We start from the raw sequence: 19,610 nt of genomic DNA on the forward strand, positions 1-19,610 counted from the left end.
TCCAGGTTTCAGCCCCGCCCCCTCCTCCCCTCCCCGAGACCACGCCCTCCAAGCTATAGCACCGCCCCCCGCCCCGCACCGAAGCCCCGCCCCCAGGAATATAGCACCGCCCCCTCTCCGTCCCTCCCTTGAGGCCTCTCGGCCCCGCCTCACGCCGCGTAGTTTACGGCCGACTGCGCAGGCGCGAGTCCCGCCGGCTCGCCCCTGGAGGCTCTAAAGTCGGACAGCGCAGGCGCGCGGGGCGGTCCGCTCAGAGTGCGCATGCGCTGCGCCCGTACAGTTCCTACGCGGTCTGTGGGCGCCTCCGTGTTTGCGCGCGAAGATGGCTGAGCAGGCACCCAAGTCGGTGCTGTTTGTGTGTCTGGGTGAGATGTGCGGTTCTAGCTCCGGTCCCACTTCCCTGGGGGTTGGGTGGGCCCCGTGCGCTCGGGGCTGCGCGCTGGGCGAGGACGTGGGTCCCGAGGGTGGGCCGGGAGCCCCGCTTCCCCTCCGCACAGCGCTGCGCCTCGGCCCGCTCCGTCTGCACGGCGGGTCCCCTCGCCTCCCCTCGCCTGTCCTGTCTCCGAGCCTGTCCCTTCCCGTGGCGCCTGCCGGAACCCCTGTCAGCGCTCGCCGGGGAGTCCTGACGCTGCGGGGGCGGGGGGAGGGGGCTCCAGTTGCCCCAGAACCAGCACAGCGCGGCCTTAGGTGGTGGTGTCCACGGCCCAGGCCTGTGGGTGAATCTGAGCTGAAGGCAGATGCACTGCACGGGTTTGGAGTTTTTGTTGTAAAAGCCAAACGGGGGAGACCTAATTCTCCAGCCCTCTGCACCCTCCTCTGCACCTGCGCGTGGGAGGTGGTGGGTGACGTTTCTCGCCGCCCCCGTGGATGCTAACGAGCACCTCTGGGTGCGGAGGGAGGAGTCACTGCCCGGTGTGCATCGAGGGCTTGGGGCCAGGAGCCTGCGAGCTGTCTGTTTTGTGCTCTGCAGGCCTCGCACATAAAGGGTCCAGCATGGCTGGGTCCAGCGGCTTTAAAGACACTGGGGTTTGAATTACATACCATTCTCTCATGTCACAAGAGGTTCCTCTACTTTTGAGGGTTTTTAAAATCTATTTTAAAATGTGTGAATTGTATTTAGCTCCGTGGACTGTACACAAAGGTGGTGGTTTTTGGTCCCCGTCTCCAGGCCTGAGGAGGATGGTGCGCGGCTGTTGTGCTGAGATTAGACCAGCGGGCGGGGCCGCAGGCGGGACCATCGCACCTGGGACCTGTGCACGGGACAGCGAGGCTGTTGTAATGTGTACAGATCTCCTTCCTTCAGAGCCTTTACTTGGACCTTTTTCAGACTAAAGTAAAAAGTGTCACATGCTTTTCACTGAATCGAACTTATTTTGGCAAGGTTATTAAGTGTTTTTTCTGTTTTTGTAAGATAACAGCCAGCACGGTTGCAGGTGATACCGTATTCGTGGTGTCAGGGGACTTTTCCTGACAACAACTGAATGTGTGTGCCACACACTGTGCTGGGTGTTGCAACGGGCCTCCCCGGGTGGGACGTCTGCCCTTGGAGAATTTAATTTTTTTCTGAGTCTCTAACCTTGAAATGAAGGTATTGAATAAGTCCATATTATGCTTCTAATTTGGAAAAGACAAACGAGACTTTATAGATTGAACTTTTTTTTTCTAGAGGAATCTGAAGATGACATTTTAAGTTTCACAACTTTTCTGAAGGTGGAACCTGGAGTGCTGTGTTTTCCTGACAAGCTCTCTCTTTAAATGACATGTCAATTTAGTGATGTCGACTTTTGAAATTGAGGGCGAGTTATAAGCAAGCATCTCTTCTCTGTTGATCTCTTAGGTAGTAGGATTTTAACTTCTAATCTTTACATTAGTAAATTTTTTAAAATACTTTTTAATTGATTTTTCACAGAGAGAAAGGGAGAGGGATAGAGAGTTAGAAACATCGATGAGAGAGAAACATCGACCAGCTGCCTCCTGCACACCCCCCACTGGGGATGTGCCCACAACCAAGGTACATGCCCTTGACCGGAATCGAACCTGGGACCCTTGAGTCCGCAGGCTGACGCTCTATCCACTGAGCAAAACCGGCCAGGGTGTAAATATTTTTCCTTACCTACACTTATACCGATATCTTCTTGCTGTAAAAGTAGCCATCTGGGGGAAATGTGGAAAATATGCTCATTCATCCAGTCGCCCTGACTCAAGTCCCCTTTCAAGATGGTGCCCATTAAGGTCCTCTTTGGCCTTTAAAAATCCACTCTAATCTTCCTTCCTTGTTTTCTATAACCAATTTTCTTCTTAGGTTGTTTATTCTTTTTAGAATTTTCTTCTATGCTCCCATCACCAGCGTTGATTTTCCTGTTTTATTGTAGCTAACTCTGCATCTCTGTAAATACATTGCTTGGCACATGGTAGAGATAATTTCAGAGAAGATTTTATGTCTTTTATCTTTTTCCCCTGTGAGTGAGGAATTCAGGCCCGGCCTGAGAAAAGGGATGGCTTTTGTCCTGGCTCCTGGGAGGAGTGTCTTGTTCTCAGGGAGCTGCCCTGCCCTGCGTGGGGGACAAAGGAGATAACTCAGCCCCGGGGTGCTGGATCCAGCCACGGGCTGATAATCCGGCAGTCATGCCTACTTAATGAGAACCCAGCGCACCCTCTGCGTCTAGCCTGGTGAGCATCCTTTGCTCACGCTGATGACGGGGCATGACGGGGCGATGCGTCCCTGAGGCCAGAAAGCTTTCTGCTGGGAACCCTCCCAGGATCTGCTGTATGCTCCTTAACTTGCGCTGGTTCTGCTTTTAACTTTTTATTAAAATAAAAGTGCAGTTATAAGTATAGCATTTTCCTGAATGCTGTGAGTCCTTCTAAAGGATTATTTAACCTGTGGGACTCCCAAACTTGTGGGCAGCTGGTCTGAGTGAGGGTGGCCCTGGGGGTCCCCGCCTGGTGCCCTAGAAGCCGTGCCTGTGACTCAGGCCGACTCCCGGGTCCAGCCACTCCAGCAAGGACTTCACACACAGGGTGAAGTGAAAGTTTGTGCTGACTACTCATGCCTAAGCACATTGGTGTGTCTTTTATGAAATAGTAGTAGCCCTTGTTATGTGCAATATATTTGAAAATGCTTTATTTTTTAACTGTTGTATTTCATTTTAACATTAGTTGGTTACTACCCACTAAGTTGATTTCATGACCCACTTCGGGGTCATTGATAGCAACCGGGAAAACTGATTTTGGTTATGGTTGTCTTTCTGATGTCTTTGTCATTGGTACTTTGAGTGCTTGAACCGTGGGTGTCAGACCCTTGAACTTGGGCTTGGCCAGCTGGTGCTCACAGGTCCTGCCTCCACGGGCAGGGCAACGGCCTCCAAGCAGATGCTCTCCTGGGAAGGGGTGCCCTGGGCAGGTGTGACGAGGCCCACCAGCCACCCTGTGCTGGCAGTCAGCACCTGTCCTCCCTCAAACCTGACCCTCACTTCTACCCTCTCCTGTTTTTTTAAGGTAACATCTGTCGATCACCCATTGCTGAGGCAGTTTTCAGAAAACTTGTAACTGATCAAAACATCTCAGATAAGGTAAGTGCCGTTCACTGTTTTAGAGAGGCCGACCTGAATGCCTTCAGGGCAGGAAATTGCGAAAAAAAATTTTTTTTTCTCCTGCAGTGGAGGATAGACAGTGCAGCGACCTCCACGTACGAAGTAGGAAACCCTCCTGATTATCGAGGGCAGAATTGCATGAAGAAGCATGGTGTTCCCATGAATCACGTTGCCCGGCAGGTACCGTACCTGAACCTGAAGGTGCACGCGTGTGTTTTGTGTTACAGTGGGTCATTGACAGCAGTGCTGTTTCTGCCTGGAACGTGGGCCGGGCACCAGATCCAAGAGCTGTGAGCTGCCTAAGAAATCATGGCATCGACACAGCCCACAAAGCAAGACAGGTAGAAGAGATCTCATTTAACTTTTAATGTCTATCACACAGAGACCCGTGGCTTCGGAGGCTGTGAGAGGCTTACCCAGACTTACCTCTCGTTGGGTGTGTTTATTCACAGTCGATTTAATTGTGACAGTGCACCCATTCCATTTCACTTCTGGTTCCACAGACTTTTGGGGTCTTGGAATTTACTTAATGAAATGTAATTCGTGACTGATTTGTCAAGAGGAGAACCCTGGGCGGGAGCTGCAGTCCCTCCTTCTGACCGGGAGCCCCTGTGACACTCGCTCACCTCACAGGGCTGTTGCTGGGGTAAAGTCCTTCCGTCTGTACACGGGCATTTTCATCTGAGGCACCTTAGAAGCCTCAGGCCGCGCTGACATTGTTGTGGGTACACAGCCTGCACTCCAGCACTGGATCGTCTGGGTTTAGGCTCTGAGCGCTGCCCAGTAGAACCTGTGGTGATGAGGATGGTGCGCTGTGTCTGCGCCCTCCAGGGAGACAGGTGACCGCTGCTCACTTGACGTGATGCCCGTGTGACCCAGGGGTTGGATTTTACAATTAACGAATGTAATCGCCCCTGGGGTTGGTGGACACCTTACTGGACTGCAGGGTCCTAGGCTCCCGTACCACAGGGGGAGCGAGGTTTCACAGCAGTATTTGAGTGGAGATGCGGGGCCCATGGAGTCTTCCATAGCCACAGGGGCAAGGTCCTAGAGAGGTTGGTTCCTTGGTCATTCAGAATGTCTCATATCTTATTCAGCAGGAACTGTGATGATTTTATGGAGATTCAGTGGATCTTTTAAAAATCTGGCTAAAATCTTGTACCTTCCTTTTGTATCCAACTGAAGGAAACGTCAGGCTCCGCAGGCCTAACAGGACTGCAGGTTAGCTTCTGAGGACAGGAGGCCTTGTCCTGAGAAGGGCTTTGAGGTCTTCAGGGTGAGGAGCTGAATGCTTTGAAAATCAGTCGTCAAATATGTTACATTTCAATAAGTACGGAAGGCAATGCGAGAACTATGAATTAGTATTAGTGCTTGAATCAGAACTTTAATCCTTGTTATACTAAATCTTGGAAAGCTTTTCAAATTGCTTTGCCACACCGCACTGTAGTTTTAATTTGATCATCTCAATTTTTATGCTCTTCATTGCCCTTTAGGGAAGGGAGTAGTTGGTAAACCCATTTTGCAGATCAAGAAACTGAGTTCTGGAGAAAAAACAAATGACTTATCTAAAGTTACCCAGCTTCAAATGGTAGAGCTGGAATTTGATCATGACTTTGTTTTAATAAAAACATCAGGGTGTGAAACATCAAGGTGTGAGCTAGAAAATTCACAAAAACAGAATTGTCTTAGAAACACTTTTAATTCATTAATGATGCCTCAGAAATTAGTCAGACATTATTTTTGGCTTAGAGAGATTTACTCAGATCTGTGAACTTCCAGTTTCTGGCTGTGTCATTTGACTCAGTGTATTAACAATTTACTATTTAAATTACCTGTATTAAGGACCTGACCCTTTCTTAAAAGGAATTTTCATTGGACAGAGGAGTGAATTTTTCTCATTTGCCCATTCTAATCTGGTCAGGCTTTTGCACGCTTTGCCAGTCTCTCTTTTGTATTTTTAAAGAATGTAGACGTATTTTGAGGAGTTCTTCAGAACTATGAGCAATCATACTCTCATATTTTCTATTTTTCACTGAGATATGATGGTTCTTCATACATTGTTATATACTAAAAGTGGGTACAAAGAAAGTATTTTAAATATATAAAGTATTTTGGCTTTTAAAAAATCAAAGCTAGAAATTTTATTTTTTAAGAATACTAGCAATTACCAGTTTGAGAAATAGTATTCCCACATACTCTGTTTTTGCCTTTTTCTTTTCTTGTTTTAAAAATTTTTTTCCTCGAATTTTTAAAACTTCAGTGCTAGCTTAAAAACTAGTGGTAGTAAATATGTTTTACAAATCAGTGTCACATCAGATCTTTAATTTTAGAGTCTCGCTAATGTTCATAGGTTTTCTCTTTAGTCATTGTCACGATTTGTATGAGAACTATTGTTTTCTGTTTCTTAAAAGGTTCATTTCCCCAGTACCTTCAGCGTGGGTTTAATAAAGAGAATACATGCAGGGTGCTTTTTTCTTTGTAATGGATGCAGGCAGTGCTCCTGAGCAAGCGAAGGCTCGCATCCGGTTAGTGCTATGGAGATGTTTACTTTACTGGACATTCTTTCCTCTTTTCAGTAAACTTCTCTGACATGAGCACCCAGAGTCAGTACGTTTCTACAGCAAGACCAGCCTCGCTGCTCCCCCTCCTCCAGAAGTCACCGCGGAAAGTGGGTCCTGTCTCTCTGACTCCTGTGGCTCCTGCCCTGACTCCCCACTGTGTCCCCGTGGCAGGCCTTGTGGTCACGCTGGGCCCTGTCATCTGACAGCTGTGCACTGTTCACCTCCGGCTCTTGCTGGACATGGGTGGTTTCCAGTGTGAAGCTCTGCGCTGTGGGTGTTTTTGTGCGTGTGTTCCAGGGAACACCTGTGTGTGCGGTTCTCTTGGACACACACCCAGAATCACAGTGTGTCCAGGTTGGATACACACCCAGATGTGGGATTTTTTTTATGGGATTATTTGTTTTTTTGATGTTGAGTTGTATGAGTTTGCTCTATATTTTGGATATTAACCTCTCATTGGATATATCATTTACAAATACCTTCTCATTCAGTAGTTGCTTTTTTGTTTTGTTGATGGTTTCCTTTGTGGTTCAAAAGCTTTTTAATTTGATGTAGTCCCATGTGTTTACTTTGCCTTTTGTTGTCTTTTCCCTGGGAGACATAGCCAAAAAATACTGCTAAGACCCATGTCAGAGAGTTCACTGCCTCTGTTTTTTTCTAGGATTTTGTGGTGTTATGTTTAAAACATTTAGTCCAGTCCATTTTGAGTTTGTTCTTGTACCTGCTGTAAGAAGGTGGTCTGTTTTCATTGTTTTGCATGTGTCTGTCTCATTTTTCCCAGCACCACTTATTGACTAGTCTGTCTTTACCCCATTGTATGTTCCTGTCTTCTTTGTCAGTTGTTAACTAACCTTATAGGCATGGGTTTACTTCTGGGCTCTCAATTCCGTCCCATTCACCTATGTCTGTACCATGCTGTTTTCATTACTATGGCCTTGTGGATAGTTTGAAACCAGGTAGTATGATACTCCAACTTTGTTCTTTCCCAAGATTGCTGTGGCTATTCGGGGTCTTTTGTGTTCCATATTAATTCTAGGATTATTTGTTCTAGTTCTGTTTAAAATGCCATTGGTATTTTGATAGGGGTTGAATCTTTAGATTGCTTTGGGTAATATAGACATATTAACAATGTTAATTCTTCCAATTCATGAACATGGTGTATTATTCTGTTGTCTTCAGCAATGTCTTTTCATTTTCCAAGTACAGGTCTTTTACCTCCATGGTTAAATTCATTCCTAGATAGATCCTATCCAATAAAGAGGGAATATGCTAATTGACCCTCACATCATCGCAGAGATGGCGGCGCCCACAGCCAGTAATGCAGGAATATGCTAATTGACTGCTCACCCTCAAAGATGGCAGCGCCCATTCCCCTCAGCCCCACCGGGGCAGTAGGTGCACGGCAAGGCCAGGCCCACTTGCATGCCTGCCTCCAGAGTCCCCCAGTCCCCTCAGCCCCCCAGCCTCCCAGGGCCGCCCGAGGCTCAGGTAACCAGGGCCGGCTGAGGCTTGCGCTGCCGGCAGTGGCAGCAGCAGAGGTGTGATGGGGTGTCTCCTTCCCCTGATCACCGGGTCGCCTCCCGCCCCTGAGGGCTCCTGGACTGTGAGAGGGGGCAGGCCAGGCTGAGGGCCCCCCTCCAGTGCATGAATTTTCATGCACCGGGCCTCTAGTGTATATATGTATGTGTGTATATATATATATATATATATATATATATATACACACACACACACACACACACACACACACATATATACATATATATATAAAATGAAGTTGTAAATGGAATTTTCTTAATTTGTCTTTTGAGTAGTTTGATATTGATATGTAAAAATGCAACTAATTTCTAAATATTAATTTTGTATGCTGCTACTTTACTGAACTCATTTATCAGTTAATCTTTAGGGCTCTCTATATTCAGTATCATGTCATCTGCCAATAATGAGAGTTTTACTTCCTCCTTTCCAATTTGGATGCCTTTTATTTCTATGTCTTGTCTGATCGCTATGGCTAGGACTTCGAGTACTATGTTGTATGAGTTGTGAAAGTGGACATCCTTGTCTTGTCCCTGATCCTAAGGGAAACGCTTTTACTTTTTTCCTGTTGAATTGATTATGGCTGTGGGTTTGTCATATGTGGCCTTTATTATGTTGAGGTATGTTTCCTCTATTCCCACTTTGCTGAGTGTTTTTATCATAAGTGGGTGCTAGATTTTGTCAGTGGTTTTTCTGCATCTGTTGATATGACTATGATTATCTTTTATTTTGTTTATGATGTATCACATTTATTCATTTGCGAATATTGCATCAACCTTGCATCCCTGGAGTAAATCCCACTTGATCATGGTGCATGATCTTTTTAATGTATTGCTGAATTTGGTTTGCAAATATATATATATTTTTTATATTTTATTGATTTTTTTTTTTTTTTTTTTACAGAGAGGAAGGGAGAGAGATAGAGAGTTAGAAACATCGATGAGAGAGAAACATCGATCAGCTGCCTCCTGCACATCTCCTACTGGGGATGTGCCCGCAACCCAGGTACATGCCCTTGACCGGAATCGAACCTGGGACCTTTCAGTCCGCAGGCCGATGCTCTATCCACTGAGCCAAACCGGTTTCGGCTGCAAATATTTTGTTGAGGATTTTTTTGTCTGTGTTCATTGGGGATATTGGCTTGTATTTTTCTTTTTTTTGTAATGTTTCTGTCTGGTTTTGGAATCAGGGTAAGGCTGACCTTGTAAAATGAGTTTTTAGAGCCTTCTCTGCTCTTGAAATTTTTGGAATAGTTTGAGAAGAAAGGTGATTTGAAGCCATTTGGTCTCAGACTTTTGTTTATTGGGAGCTTTTGATTACTACTTTGATTTTGTTACTAGTAATCTGTTTAGATTTTCTGTTTTTTCCTGACTGAGTCTTAGAAAATTGTATATTTCTAGGAATTTATCCATTTCTTTCATATTGTCCAATTTGTTGGCATATAGTTGTTTGTAATATTCTCCTACAATTCTTTGTATTTCTTTGGTGTAAGTTGTTACTTCTCCCCTTTCATTTATTTGTGAAATTTATATTTATTTGGGTCCTCTCTCCTTTAATCTTGCGTGAGTCTGAATAAAGGTTTGCCAATCTTGATTATCTTTTCAAAGAACCAACTCTTGGTTTTATTTCTATTATTTTTTAGTCTCTACTTTTATTTCTAATTTGATCTTTATTATTTTCTTTTTTCTATTCACTTTGGGCTTTGTTTGCTTTTTCTAGTTCCTTTAGGTGTGAGGTTAGGTTGTTTATTTGATATTTTTTTTATTTCCTGAGGTAGGCCAGTAATGCTTTGAATTTCCCTCTTACAACTGTTTTCGCTGTGTCCCATAGATTTTGAATCATTGTGTTTTCATTTTCAGTTGTGTATATGACATTTTGATATGTTAAATGAATTCTGCATTGTTACTAAGAAATTGAAGATGAAGTATAAACTCTGTGTCTACATATTATACTATTTTATATTTATTCAGGAACTTTATAATATAACTAGAGGCCCGGTGCATGGGCAGGGTCCGTAGGCCTGGCCGGTGATCAGGGCCAATTGTTCCTCGCCACCCCCTGGTGGTCAGCGCACATCATAGTGGGTGGTCAGACTCCCAAGGGGACAGGTTGCATATTAGCCTTTTGTTACCTAGGATATTTTTTTTGCAATACAATTTTAGGAAATAGGTTAACTCTATTTTCACTTTAAAGTACCCCAGATTTAATTTTTGAGTAATAGGTTCTAATATAGCCATTTTTTTTACTGCTCTGTATCCTCTAGACTCGATTGGTATAAATATAAATACTATGCCTTTGTTTTCTTATGTAATTTCAGGTTACTAAAGAAGATTTTGTCACATTCGATTATATGCTGTGTATGGATGAGAGCAATCTGAGGTAATCGCCTTTCTGAAGGATATTTCTGTTCAACCCTCATTCCAGTGACAGGCCAAGTAGTTTGCTGTCCAAGTGACTTTTATATTATCTTAAATTTTTTACTAGATAGTGATGGCCACAGTTTACAGAATTAATTTATTTAGCATAGTAAGAAATTCAGAGATTAATTTAGAACTGTCTTATGGGTATATTTACAAAGAGACACCGCTCAGATGAGGGACAGTTGAGTTACACCTGTAACTCGGAGCGCAGCTGGCGTGCGGGGCAGGTTCTCCCAGCGTGTGGTGTCATGCTCGCGGGGAGTGGCTTTGCTGTGGCTGCAATGACTCCTGGACAATATGGTGTTTTATTGTGTTTCTCATCTGACTTCCCCACCCCACCCCCACCCCCACCCCCACCCCCGCGCACAAAAACTGAGACTGACAGGAAACATCTTACTCTATTTAAATTGTTGATTGCTTTAATTGATTTAAAAAAACAACAACCTGACGCCTTATGGTATTTGGTGAAAATGTCTGACCTTGATGTAGTGTGTTGTCAGCTCTGGGTGCCAAAGCCGCACCTGGTAGGTGGGGATGGTTGCCCCATCTTACCCGGGACTCCATGCACAGGGCACCGGAGGTAGTTGCCCAGGTTCACAGATTCGGTGGGTGGGTCCTCAGCTCTGGGAAAGCAGAGTGCTGCCTGTGCCCCACATGAGCCCAGGTCCCTTTGGGGAAATGGTCTGTTAAGACACTAACACCCCCATGGCAGCACCGTGCTCAGGTGAGGTGTGTTGCCACGTAGCTCAGCAAAGCCAGCTTTTCCTCCTGTAGCAGCATGAGGGCTGAGGAGAGGGTGTCAGTTGTCTGTCCCAGCTCAGGTGCAGCTGAGGCTCTGGAGTGAGCAGTGAGGCTGATGGGGACCCAGCACCTCAGAGGCTGACAGCCCTTGGGGCTTAGTTCCCATGGCCTTTCGAGATCCACGGATGTCTCTGTTTAATCCCCGAGCCGGGTCTGATGGATTGTGTTTTACGGGGGAATCCAGGGCTGTGCTCTGACTTGTGGGTGCATGTTTGGTGTAAAAGGTCAGGAGATGGTGCTGCTGTGCAGCTGACAAACGGCTGTCTGAGGTCGGCCGGTCCTGTGTCTGACATCCTGTTCAGATCAGGCCACCACTGCTGGGTGTTTCATAAAACCCTGGCACATGTCCCTGTTTAACCTGAGGCCACTGGTCAGAAAACTTAAGTCACCGCTTCGATTTTACAGAGACTTGACTAGAAAAAGTCATCAAGTCAATAACAGCAAAGCTAAGATTGAACTACTTGGGAGCTACGATCCTCAGAAACAGCTCATCATTGAAGACCCCTATTACGTGAGTACGGGCCACGCCCACACGGGGCCAGTGTGAGGGCCACCCACTCTGTGTCCAGCCACGTGGAAGGGCGTCCTGAGGTTCCCGGGGCATTTTTGTTTCCCAGGTTTATTTATTTTTTCTTTCCTCCTAGGGGAATGAGTCCGACTTTGAAACCGTGTACCAGCAGTGTCTGAGGTGCTGCAGGGCCTTCCTGGAGAAGGCCCACTAGTGCGTCCGTCCCTGAGCCCGCTGGTGCCCGGCCCCGCGTCCCAGCCGAGGGTCACGTCCGTAGCTCAAGGCCAGTGCTGGTATTTGCATCCACCTGCTGTTTCTTACCTTAAAAATAATTGTAGATGGAAATCAGTGGTTGTGTTTGGCAAAAGAATAAATATCTTTGACTCAGACAGTTTATGGAGCACATGAAGTGTTCTTACACCAGTGGGGCCTCCCACTTGGCTCCAGTTACAGACGAAACCGTAGAACAACCTATCCCTCCGTCAGCATGTGAGCCTCGTCAGTCACCTGCCTCCTCCTTCCCCGAGTCTGGACGACATGAGAAGGAGCGCCTTGTCCCCGGCACTCCCTTCCTCGGGCGGTAGGGGCCCTCCCTCGGGGCTCATAAGCCCCATGAGTGTGCTCATTCACACCGTGTGCTTGTAGGAAAGAGAAAGGTTTATGGAATAACAATCCTTCCTAGTTTCTGTCTAGCTTGTAGCATAAGGGAGTCAGCTTATTTGTCCCAGTTGAGCCACAATTATATCCAGAAAGAAGGACACATTGTTGGCTGCTTTATCTGTGGTTAGTAAGAGTTGGAAAATTTTAAGTTGGAATGCTTAAATATTGATGTGGTGATACGTATTCTTCAGTGCTTAATTTATAGGTAACTTCTATGTCCTTTCAGATAACTAATCTAAAACTCATATGGCTACATGTTAGAGAAGACTTCAAAATAAACTGGGGAAATTATAAAAATACGACTAAGATGTAAGTCTGCTGTGTGCCTGCTTTTTTATTGACAAGTGAAGAAGAATTGGAAAGGGTGCCTTGATTTTTCCTTTCAAATGGTCTGTGGTGCTATATGTACATTATCTCCAGTGTTAGGAAGGACAGTGAGGAAAATGACAGTGATGTCTGCTTATGGAAGAAGTTCGAGGCCCCTGAACCCGAGTGTCCTCGCCTGACCCTTACGAGTGGGTGTCACGGTTCCATGGGTGGCAGTTCACTTTGTCTTCACCCCACTCCTAGCTCTGTCTCCGTCACAGGGCAGTCCCCAACCAGAGTCTGGGGGTCACTTCCTGGAGGAGTAAGAGTTAGAGGAAGGCTGCCTGCTTCTCCTGGGTTTTGGGGACCTCCTGTCGGCAGCGCCATGAGGGTCCCAGGCTGGGTGCTTCGTCCTGAACCCCCTTGTGCCTGGAGGATGAGCAGGTGGCTGTCCCACCCGAGCACCAGGGACATGGAGGCGAAGACGGGAGGCCAGGGCAAGAGACAGGAATCCCCAAGAGTCTCACCATGAAAGCTCTTCCTAGGCCACACAGGCCCTTGAGAGGGTAGGCTGAGAGTTTGATAAGATCTACTAAAAAGTAAAGACTGGAGAAGTTCTGTAATTAACCAGCCAGTGAGAATATAGATTAAAAGAGCACTTCAAAAATTTAGCGCCCTATCTTCCAGGAGTCGCTTAGGAAGCAGAGCTTTCCCTCTCCTGTTCCTTTATGATCAGAACGAATGCCTGTCGTCCTTCATGTTTAATGTCGGTCTCAGGTGCGGTCCTCAAACCCTAGGGCTCTCCGCACGGTTGTCCCTAGACCAGGGTTCGTGAAGAGAAACTCCGCTGAGTTCACTTGTCTTTTTAAATTGGATCCAGTCATATTTGTGCCTATAAAAACCTGGAGCTGCTTGGAAGTCAAGGTTCCCGTAGGGCATGCTCTGTGCTTCGTCACACGGGAACTACAGGTGCAGGCGTGGAAACGTTCACTGCTACCTGTGATAACTGTTGGTTACAAAAACGCACAGCCTTCCCGTGTTGCTTGTTTATGCCTTTCATGTCTCTGGCATGCTGCCAGTATTGTCTTCATCGATTTGTACACCGTGCATTCCCAGCGATGGACGTGTTAGAAAAAAAGTCACTTTTAAGATTTTTATTATAACAAACACTTTATTACTTGCTTTATTTACAGTATGTACATATTACACAATAGGCTGATCCTATCTTACATTTATTACACAAAGGGCAGGTGAATTGACCTCGCTGTGCGCACGATTGCACTTCACTGTCTCCAAAGCATGGCTGAAGTCATCTTTTTAAAAAATTGTTTTCATGCAGTTCCAAATAATATCTGGGAGTTTAATTGTAAAAGTAACAAAAATATTAAATCATACCATATGCTATATGAAAATATAGTTTCAAATCTATATTTGAAATCTAAAGAAATACTCTGTGATTTCACCCAATTAGGAGAGTGAGGTGCCTTCCATCCTTGCAGGGTGTGACCGGCAAGCGAGCGCTCGCTTCCTCAAGGACAGGCGGGTTCACTGTCAGGTGCCCAACAGTGTCAACATACGAAACTGAAGGAATCGTGGGAGTCTGCAAAAATAACTCTCTTGTTCAGGGGGCGTGTGTGTGAAGGTAGTAGGTTCTGTGTCCCTGTTGGTCTCCAAGGCACTTCTCGTGGTTTCCTTTGTGGTCCCCCCGCTGCTGAAACAAACATGGGGCTGTCACTCTCCAGTTACCGGCCCCAGAAGACCCATGCGCTGAGTCATGTAACATGACGTCTGTAAACATGAGGAATCTGTGCACACATGGTTCTCTGTTCCCCAAGTAGGAACTAACTCAGCTACGGGTGATTGCGTACCCGCCCAGGTAAAGGCGTGAGGACCACCGTGAGCACGGGTGGACGTCTGGTCCTGCTGCCACTGTCAGGTCCTCAGAGCTCGGGGGGCCGTCCTGGGCAAGACCGAGCAGCCCGGACCTGTGTGAGCACGTCTGCAAGGCTACCAAGAAGCAGCACTTCATCTCCACACGGTCCTGAGCCGTCGGCATGGCATCATTTTAGGAATGATGATAAACCTGCGTTACTGGGCCAGGTGGTGTTTCTTTGGAGGTATCCCAGGTCTACAAAGGCAGCACGGATGTGTTAGTCCTGTGCCTGGTGTGAGTGAGTGCTGAGTGAAGGAGTGAGCAAGTGTGACTTCAGATGTGCACCCTACTGTGCGCACTGACTCGTGTGCTGAAATAGCTTCACATAAACATACTGTGCGCCAACCATGTCATCACATGAGTACTTGATGGGTGGCCTGGGACTGTGTAGACCAGGGGTCCTCAAACTTTTTAAACAGGGGGCCAGTTCACTGTCCCTCAGACCGTTGGAGGGCCGGACTATAGTTTTAAAAAAAAACTATGAACAAATTCCTATGCACACTGCACATATCTTATTTTGAAGTAAAAAAACAAAACGGGAACAAATACAATATTTGTATTTGCATGTGGCCCGCGGGCCGTAGTTTGAGGACCCGTGGTGTAGACAGTACAGGCACCTTTTACTGATATTCTGAGTGTTATGTCAACTTAAAGTAAGGCTACCTTGGCAAAAACATGAGTGTTACTGAAGCCCCATGAATTGTTTCCAGTCCCCAGCGGGACACCGGTCTGCCGGCTGATGGTGTGGAGCTTACCTCACCCGTCCATGCACACGGGGCTCACAGCCAGCCGGGTCAGCAGCCGGGCACACCTCTTGTAGTCTGAGTGGAGAGAAACCCCGGACCCGTCAGTCCCCAGGTAGCTCCAGTGAATGGCATTTACAACAACCACACAACTGCTGAGACCATTTGACTCCCTTAAGTCTCCTGAGTTCCCTGGGAGCAATGGACCCCGTCACTTGCAGCCATGGGCCCTAAGCTGTTGATGTAATAACTTGGCGTCCGGTGGCAGAGGTGAGGTGATGTAACCAGGAGGCTGTGCTGGGGCTCATGGGAAGAACTTTAGTTTTGCTCCCTAGCAGATGACTTCTCGTGCTGTTGTTACTTAACGTTTCTATCCTGTGCAGGCTGAGTCCCCTCAACTTCATAGCACAGAGCCTTCTGCATAAAATTCTAGAGAAAGTGAGTCATGTCAGGTATCGAGCATGAAGACCCAGGCGGAGGGCAGCCGTCAGCGAATCGGGTGCAGATTGAAGTCCTGGTCCCTCCCACTGCCCTGTCATCCCTGCCTCAGGTGCTTCCCCCCCGCCCCTCCTCCCCCCGCAGCCAGCCGCAGGACCCTGCACAGGGGTTGCAAAGCTGCCTCGGTTTATAAAGACTGAGCTGGCTGCTCAAGTCACAGAGTCCCTCCCACTAGAAGTGGAAGAGTCTACTCCTAACCGAAAACCCGAATGAATGAATCAAGGACAGTGCGTCACATCGGCAGGTAACTCAGACCCCAAAGGTGCCCTGAGTAGCCAGAGGAAGAGGCATCTGGGTTCAGAGGACAGGATGGTCTCCGGAGGCTGGGCCCTCAGTTCCTGAGGTCTCTCCACCTGCAGCAGTTTTTACAGGCAGTTCTAGCATCACCTGTGCATGTGTTTCCACTCAGTCCACGGGTCCTCCAACCTGCGTGTCCACCGCGGACCTTACTGAGGCACAGACTGCCCGGGTCTGGGTAGGACCTGACACCCTCCCATTCCAGGAGCTCCTCTGGGACCAGGACACACCAAGTACAGAGGCCTTGGGTCCCCTTAGCGCAACCTCCCAAGTGCCCAGAGCAGCGTGGATGTGGTCCAGCTGCAGGCCTTGGGCTGAGAGTGGACCCAGGTAGGGACCCTTATGCAGTGCACAGGTGTGTGGCCTCCCACCTCCGACACCCGGGAGAGCGTGGTTGGGTCTGACTGACGACGGCCTCTGCCTACGGGGGACTAGGAGCCGTGGTGGCTGCGGCTGAGTTTCGAGCCCAGGAGGCAGCACACGGCACACGTGGAGCCCCCGGAGAAGCGTCTGCAGTGAGTGTGTGGTCTGCACAAGCAGCCTAAGTGTGGGGCCTCTTTCCTCATCCGCAATTGGAAGGATAGAAATAATGACCCAAAGGCCACTTTCAAACTTAGGTCTTTGGTCCTGTTATTGTAGGGCAGCATTTAACATAAACGTAGGTACACACTTAGACAACAAAGGAAGCAGGTTAATCATTCCCAGGCAGCAGGTGACTGTCTCAGGAAGGACATGCAGGGGTGATGTGTACCAGACCCATATGGCAGGGGTGTGAGGTGTGCTGTTTGCCTTGGGGTCACCCCGTCAGCTGCAGGAGCCTGGGGTGCTCTCGGCCTTCCTGGGGGTTTTGTGAATGTGCCTGGACAAGGAGCTCCTTAAATGACACCTGTTGTTATTCAGGGTAACTGCTGCCTGAGCTGGAAAAACTCCCACTTCCTGTAAAGTGGCTTATCTTTTTAGGGCAGGACAGGCGGGTCTCCTCTGCCCCCTGGTTACCCTGAAAGCAGCTGGTAAGATACGGGGTGTCTGTGATCTCCCGCCCTGCTTCCCCCAGCTGTCAATGAAAGGTGTACTCCCTCAAAAGAAAAAGGTTTTAGGGCTCTAGTAGGTATCACTCTACCTAATAGTGACTGTTTTGTGAACAGCACAGGAGCCGCTGTGGGGAAGTGAAATGCGTGCTGTCCTGGATAGATACCAGCACGGCACGGCAGCGTGGCACCGGGAAGGGCAGGCCTGCGCTTCTGAGTTAGTGACAAAGCCATCAGAAGAGCAGGGTTTTGAAACAGCAGTTTACTCCTGGGTGACGAGGGTATCGCTGCCCAGGGAAGTAGGCCCATCACCTCTTCTCACCCAGTGCACAGTAGGCACTTTAGTGACTTATTCCTAACGTTTGTTTGATTGGCACAGCTGTGTAGATGGAAATCCATGAGCAGAATGAGCGACACCCACTCTAAGCCTTGGTTAACCACAGCGAATGTCACCAGTTTCAAGTTTGGCCCTGACTGCTGCCCAGTGCAGTGACCTCCAGTGGGGGGTCACCCTGGCTGAGGGAACAGTATTAGGAGGCAGGCCAGTCTGGGAGGGCGTGGTACGCCCCCCCCCCCCCCCGCCCCCACTTCCACCCCCTGCTGCCCCCAGCAGCTCAGCTGTCACTCACATGCTGGGACGGTGCAGTCTCTGGTGTTGTGGTAAAGCCTGTGGAAGTGTTTGCTGCACTTGGGGCTGAAGTAGAGAGGACCTGGGACAGGGAAGGAGAGAGGGGCGTGAGGCTCCTGGGTACCAGGACAGGGCACGGGAAGGGTGAGGAGGAAACCTACCTGTGAGATGCTTTAAAAACTTGTCCTTCATCCTTAGATCTCGAGGAACGATTTCTGTTGGAGGGAAAAGAAGTTGGTTATTGTGTTGCCTGAAAGAAGCATCTCTCATGATCTTACACGAATGCTGAAGGAACTTACCGGTACGTCTGCATCGCCTGTCAATTAACCAAATGAAACAGGTCTGAGCCTCCTGCCTGTTGTACATGATACAAGTGAACACCTGGCATCATGTTTCTCTAAACAGTATTGACGGCCCACAGGGCTCCAGTGTCACCTGCCTGGTCTCTACCACAGGACAGAGGTGTGACCGTCACGGTATAAAGTGAAGAAAATCATGTGTCTGGTTGGTTTTGAGAGTTAGCTTCCAGTGAATAAGTCACTTTCAGGCACGTTTTTCTTGAAGAGCTTAGGAATCAATTCTCCACAACCTCTCCAAGTTCTAGAAGGAAAGCCTCATCCTTCAAACAAAAAGGGACGATAGAATTTTGCTTTTTCATGGTGTATATTTAGAAGACGGATGAAATGCCTTCAAACCACCTGTTATGAAAGCTGGGTGCATGCACGGTTTATCTGCTAAAGCAGGACATGAGCCTAGTTTCTGAGATAAAAGAATTCCTGGGGAACCCCCCTTCCACGCCGACCCACAGCGCTGGTGGGCATTCGGTAACTGGCCATGGTTCCACCGCATTCTTCCCGGCTTCAGCCTGTGGCTGCTTTCACAGGCAGGCAGCCACCTTCACTCGCCTGTGCCTGTCCTGCGCTGGTCCGGGCTAATCGCTCGGGCCCTCGTTCTTTCAGCAGGAGCGCGCGCCACGCAGGAGGCTCTCACCCCCCATGTCAGTCTGCATTTGCTCCCAACCTGAGTCAGTCTCTGTAGCACTGACCTTTTCGTGTTTGACCTAATTGTGTCAGGGGAGCGTGAAAAGCCGCCTGCTTCCCTGGGAAACCTCCCGGGCCTACTGTGGGCTCTGCGCGGGGTGAGCCTGGGCCATTTCTCTCAGTTAAAATAGCTGAAAATATGTCCATTTCCAACGGGAAAGCCAGGTCTGCGCGGAAATTAACGGCCCAGGTGACAACCCCGCGTGGGAAGTGGGCTGTGGACCGTTGTCCGCGAGGCACCATGCACGGGCTCCCTATTTTCTTCTTATTTTAACAATCGACATGCATTTGCCTTTTTAAAACGCGTTTTCCCAGAGATCCTTCTACTCCCAACCACACGAGCTCCGCTGGCCGCTCGCACTCACCCGCGCGCTGCTCCTCTGGGTCCAGCGCGTAGTCGGCGGCCTCCCTGCGGCCGGGAGCGGCGTCCCGCGGGCCTGGGGGCTGCAGCCGCTTGGCCTCCCCCGCGTGGAACTTCTTCAGCTCCTGCATGATCTCCAGGAGCAGCCGCAGCAGCGTCTGCCGGTCCGCCTCCCCGCGGGGCTCGGGGCCGCCCCGGCCGGGCCCCGCCGCGCCCAGCACGAGCAGCAGCCCCAGGAGGAAGGGGCGCCCGGGCCCGCGCATCGTGCGCTCAGCCGGGCGGGAGGTCCGTGCGCCCGAGCTCGCCGGCTGGAGGGATGGGCTGTGGGGAGCTGGGAGAAAGTCGGGGGATTGGCGGGGCGGAGCGGCTCCAGGAGAGGCCGCCGCCGGGGACCCCCCTCCCCGAGGACCCCGCTGACCCCCGCCAAACCCCACGGACCCGCGCAGGGGCGCCCGCACTGTCTGGGCCCAGCGGGGAGAAGGGCCTGGCAGCAGGGCACCAGGCGGAGGCCACCCGGGGACCTGGACCGAGGTCCACCCACCGGGATGGGAGACCGGCGCCTCCTCCGCGCGCCCGGCCCCGCGGCCTCGCTTTCACCCGGCGGCGTCCCGCCCCGGCCCCGACCCCGGCCCCGCGGAACTTTCACGGACGGCGCCTCCCGCACGAGAGCGCGGGCGTCGCCAAACTTTCTTCAACC

At 49.1% G+C, this 19,610-nt stretch overlaps 2 protein-coding genes across 5 annotated transcripts; one reads left to right on the plus strand and one right to left on the minus strand.

Moving 5' to 3' along the window:
• The first annotated feature begins 258 nt into the window (after nt 1-258).
• On the plus strand, nt 259-12,385 carry ACP1 (acid phosphatase 1). Of its 3 annotated transcripts, none has more exons than XM_070428598.1 (6): nt 259-365; nt 3,499-3,572; nt 3,821-3,934; nt 10,008-10,069; nt 11,317-11,422; nt 11,556-12,385. In XM_070428598.1, the coding sequence occupies exons 1-6, from the start codon at nt 323-325 to the stop codon at nt 11,631-11,633; spliced, it is 477 nt and encodes a 158-aa protein (XP_070284699.1). In that variant the 5' UTR covers nt 259-322; the 3' UTR covers nt 11,634-12,385. The 3 variants fall into 3 exon arrangements, with proteins under 3 accessions (XP_070284699.1, XP_070284700.1, XP_070284698.1); XM_070428597.1 differs by lacking the exon at nt 3,821-3,934 and adding an exon at nt 3,660-3,773 and having other exon boundaries at nt 260-365; XM_070428599.1 differs by lacking the exons at nt 11,317-11,422; nt 11,556-12,385 and having other exon boundaries at nt 3,660-3,934.
• A 1,158-nt stretch (nt 12,386-13,543) lies between these two features.
• ALKAL2 (ALK and LTK ligand 2) lies at nt 13,544-19,176 on the minus strand. Of its 2 annotated transcripts, none has more exons than XM_070428367.1 (5): nt 18,918-19,176; nt 17,674-17,727; nt 17,514-17,594; nt 15,074-15,139; nt 13,544-14,093 (listed from the first exon to the last, which is right to left on the minus strand). In XM_070428367.1, exons 1-4 carry the CDS (start codon nt 19,174-19,176, stop codon nt 15,075-15,077), a joined length of 459 nt encoding a protein of 152 aa, XP_070284468.1. In that variant the 3' UTR covers nt 13,544-14,093; nt 15,074. The 2 variants fall into 2 exon arrangements, with proteins under 2 accessions (XP_070284468.1, XP_070284466.1); XM_070428365.1 differs by having other exon boundaries at nt 13,544-14,096.
• Between the last annotated feature and the right edge of the window lie 434 nt (nt 19,177-19,610).

The sequence above is a fragment of the Myotis yumanensis genome, unplaced genomic scaffold (genome assembly GCF_028538775.1).
Source record: "Myotis yumanensis isolate MYYU_CA2020_CCGP unplaced genomic scaffold, mMyoYum1.0.hap1 SCAF_11, whole genome shotgun sequence".
In the NCBI taxonomy this organism is placed as follows: Eukaryota; Metazoa; Chordata; class Mammalia; order Chiroptera; family Vespertilionidae; genus Myotis; species Myotis yumanensis.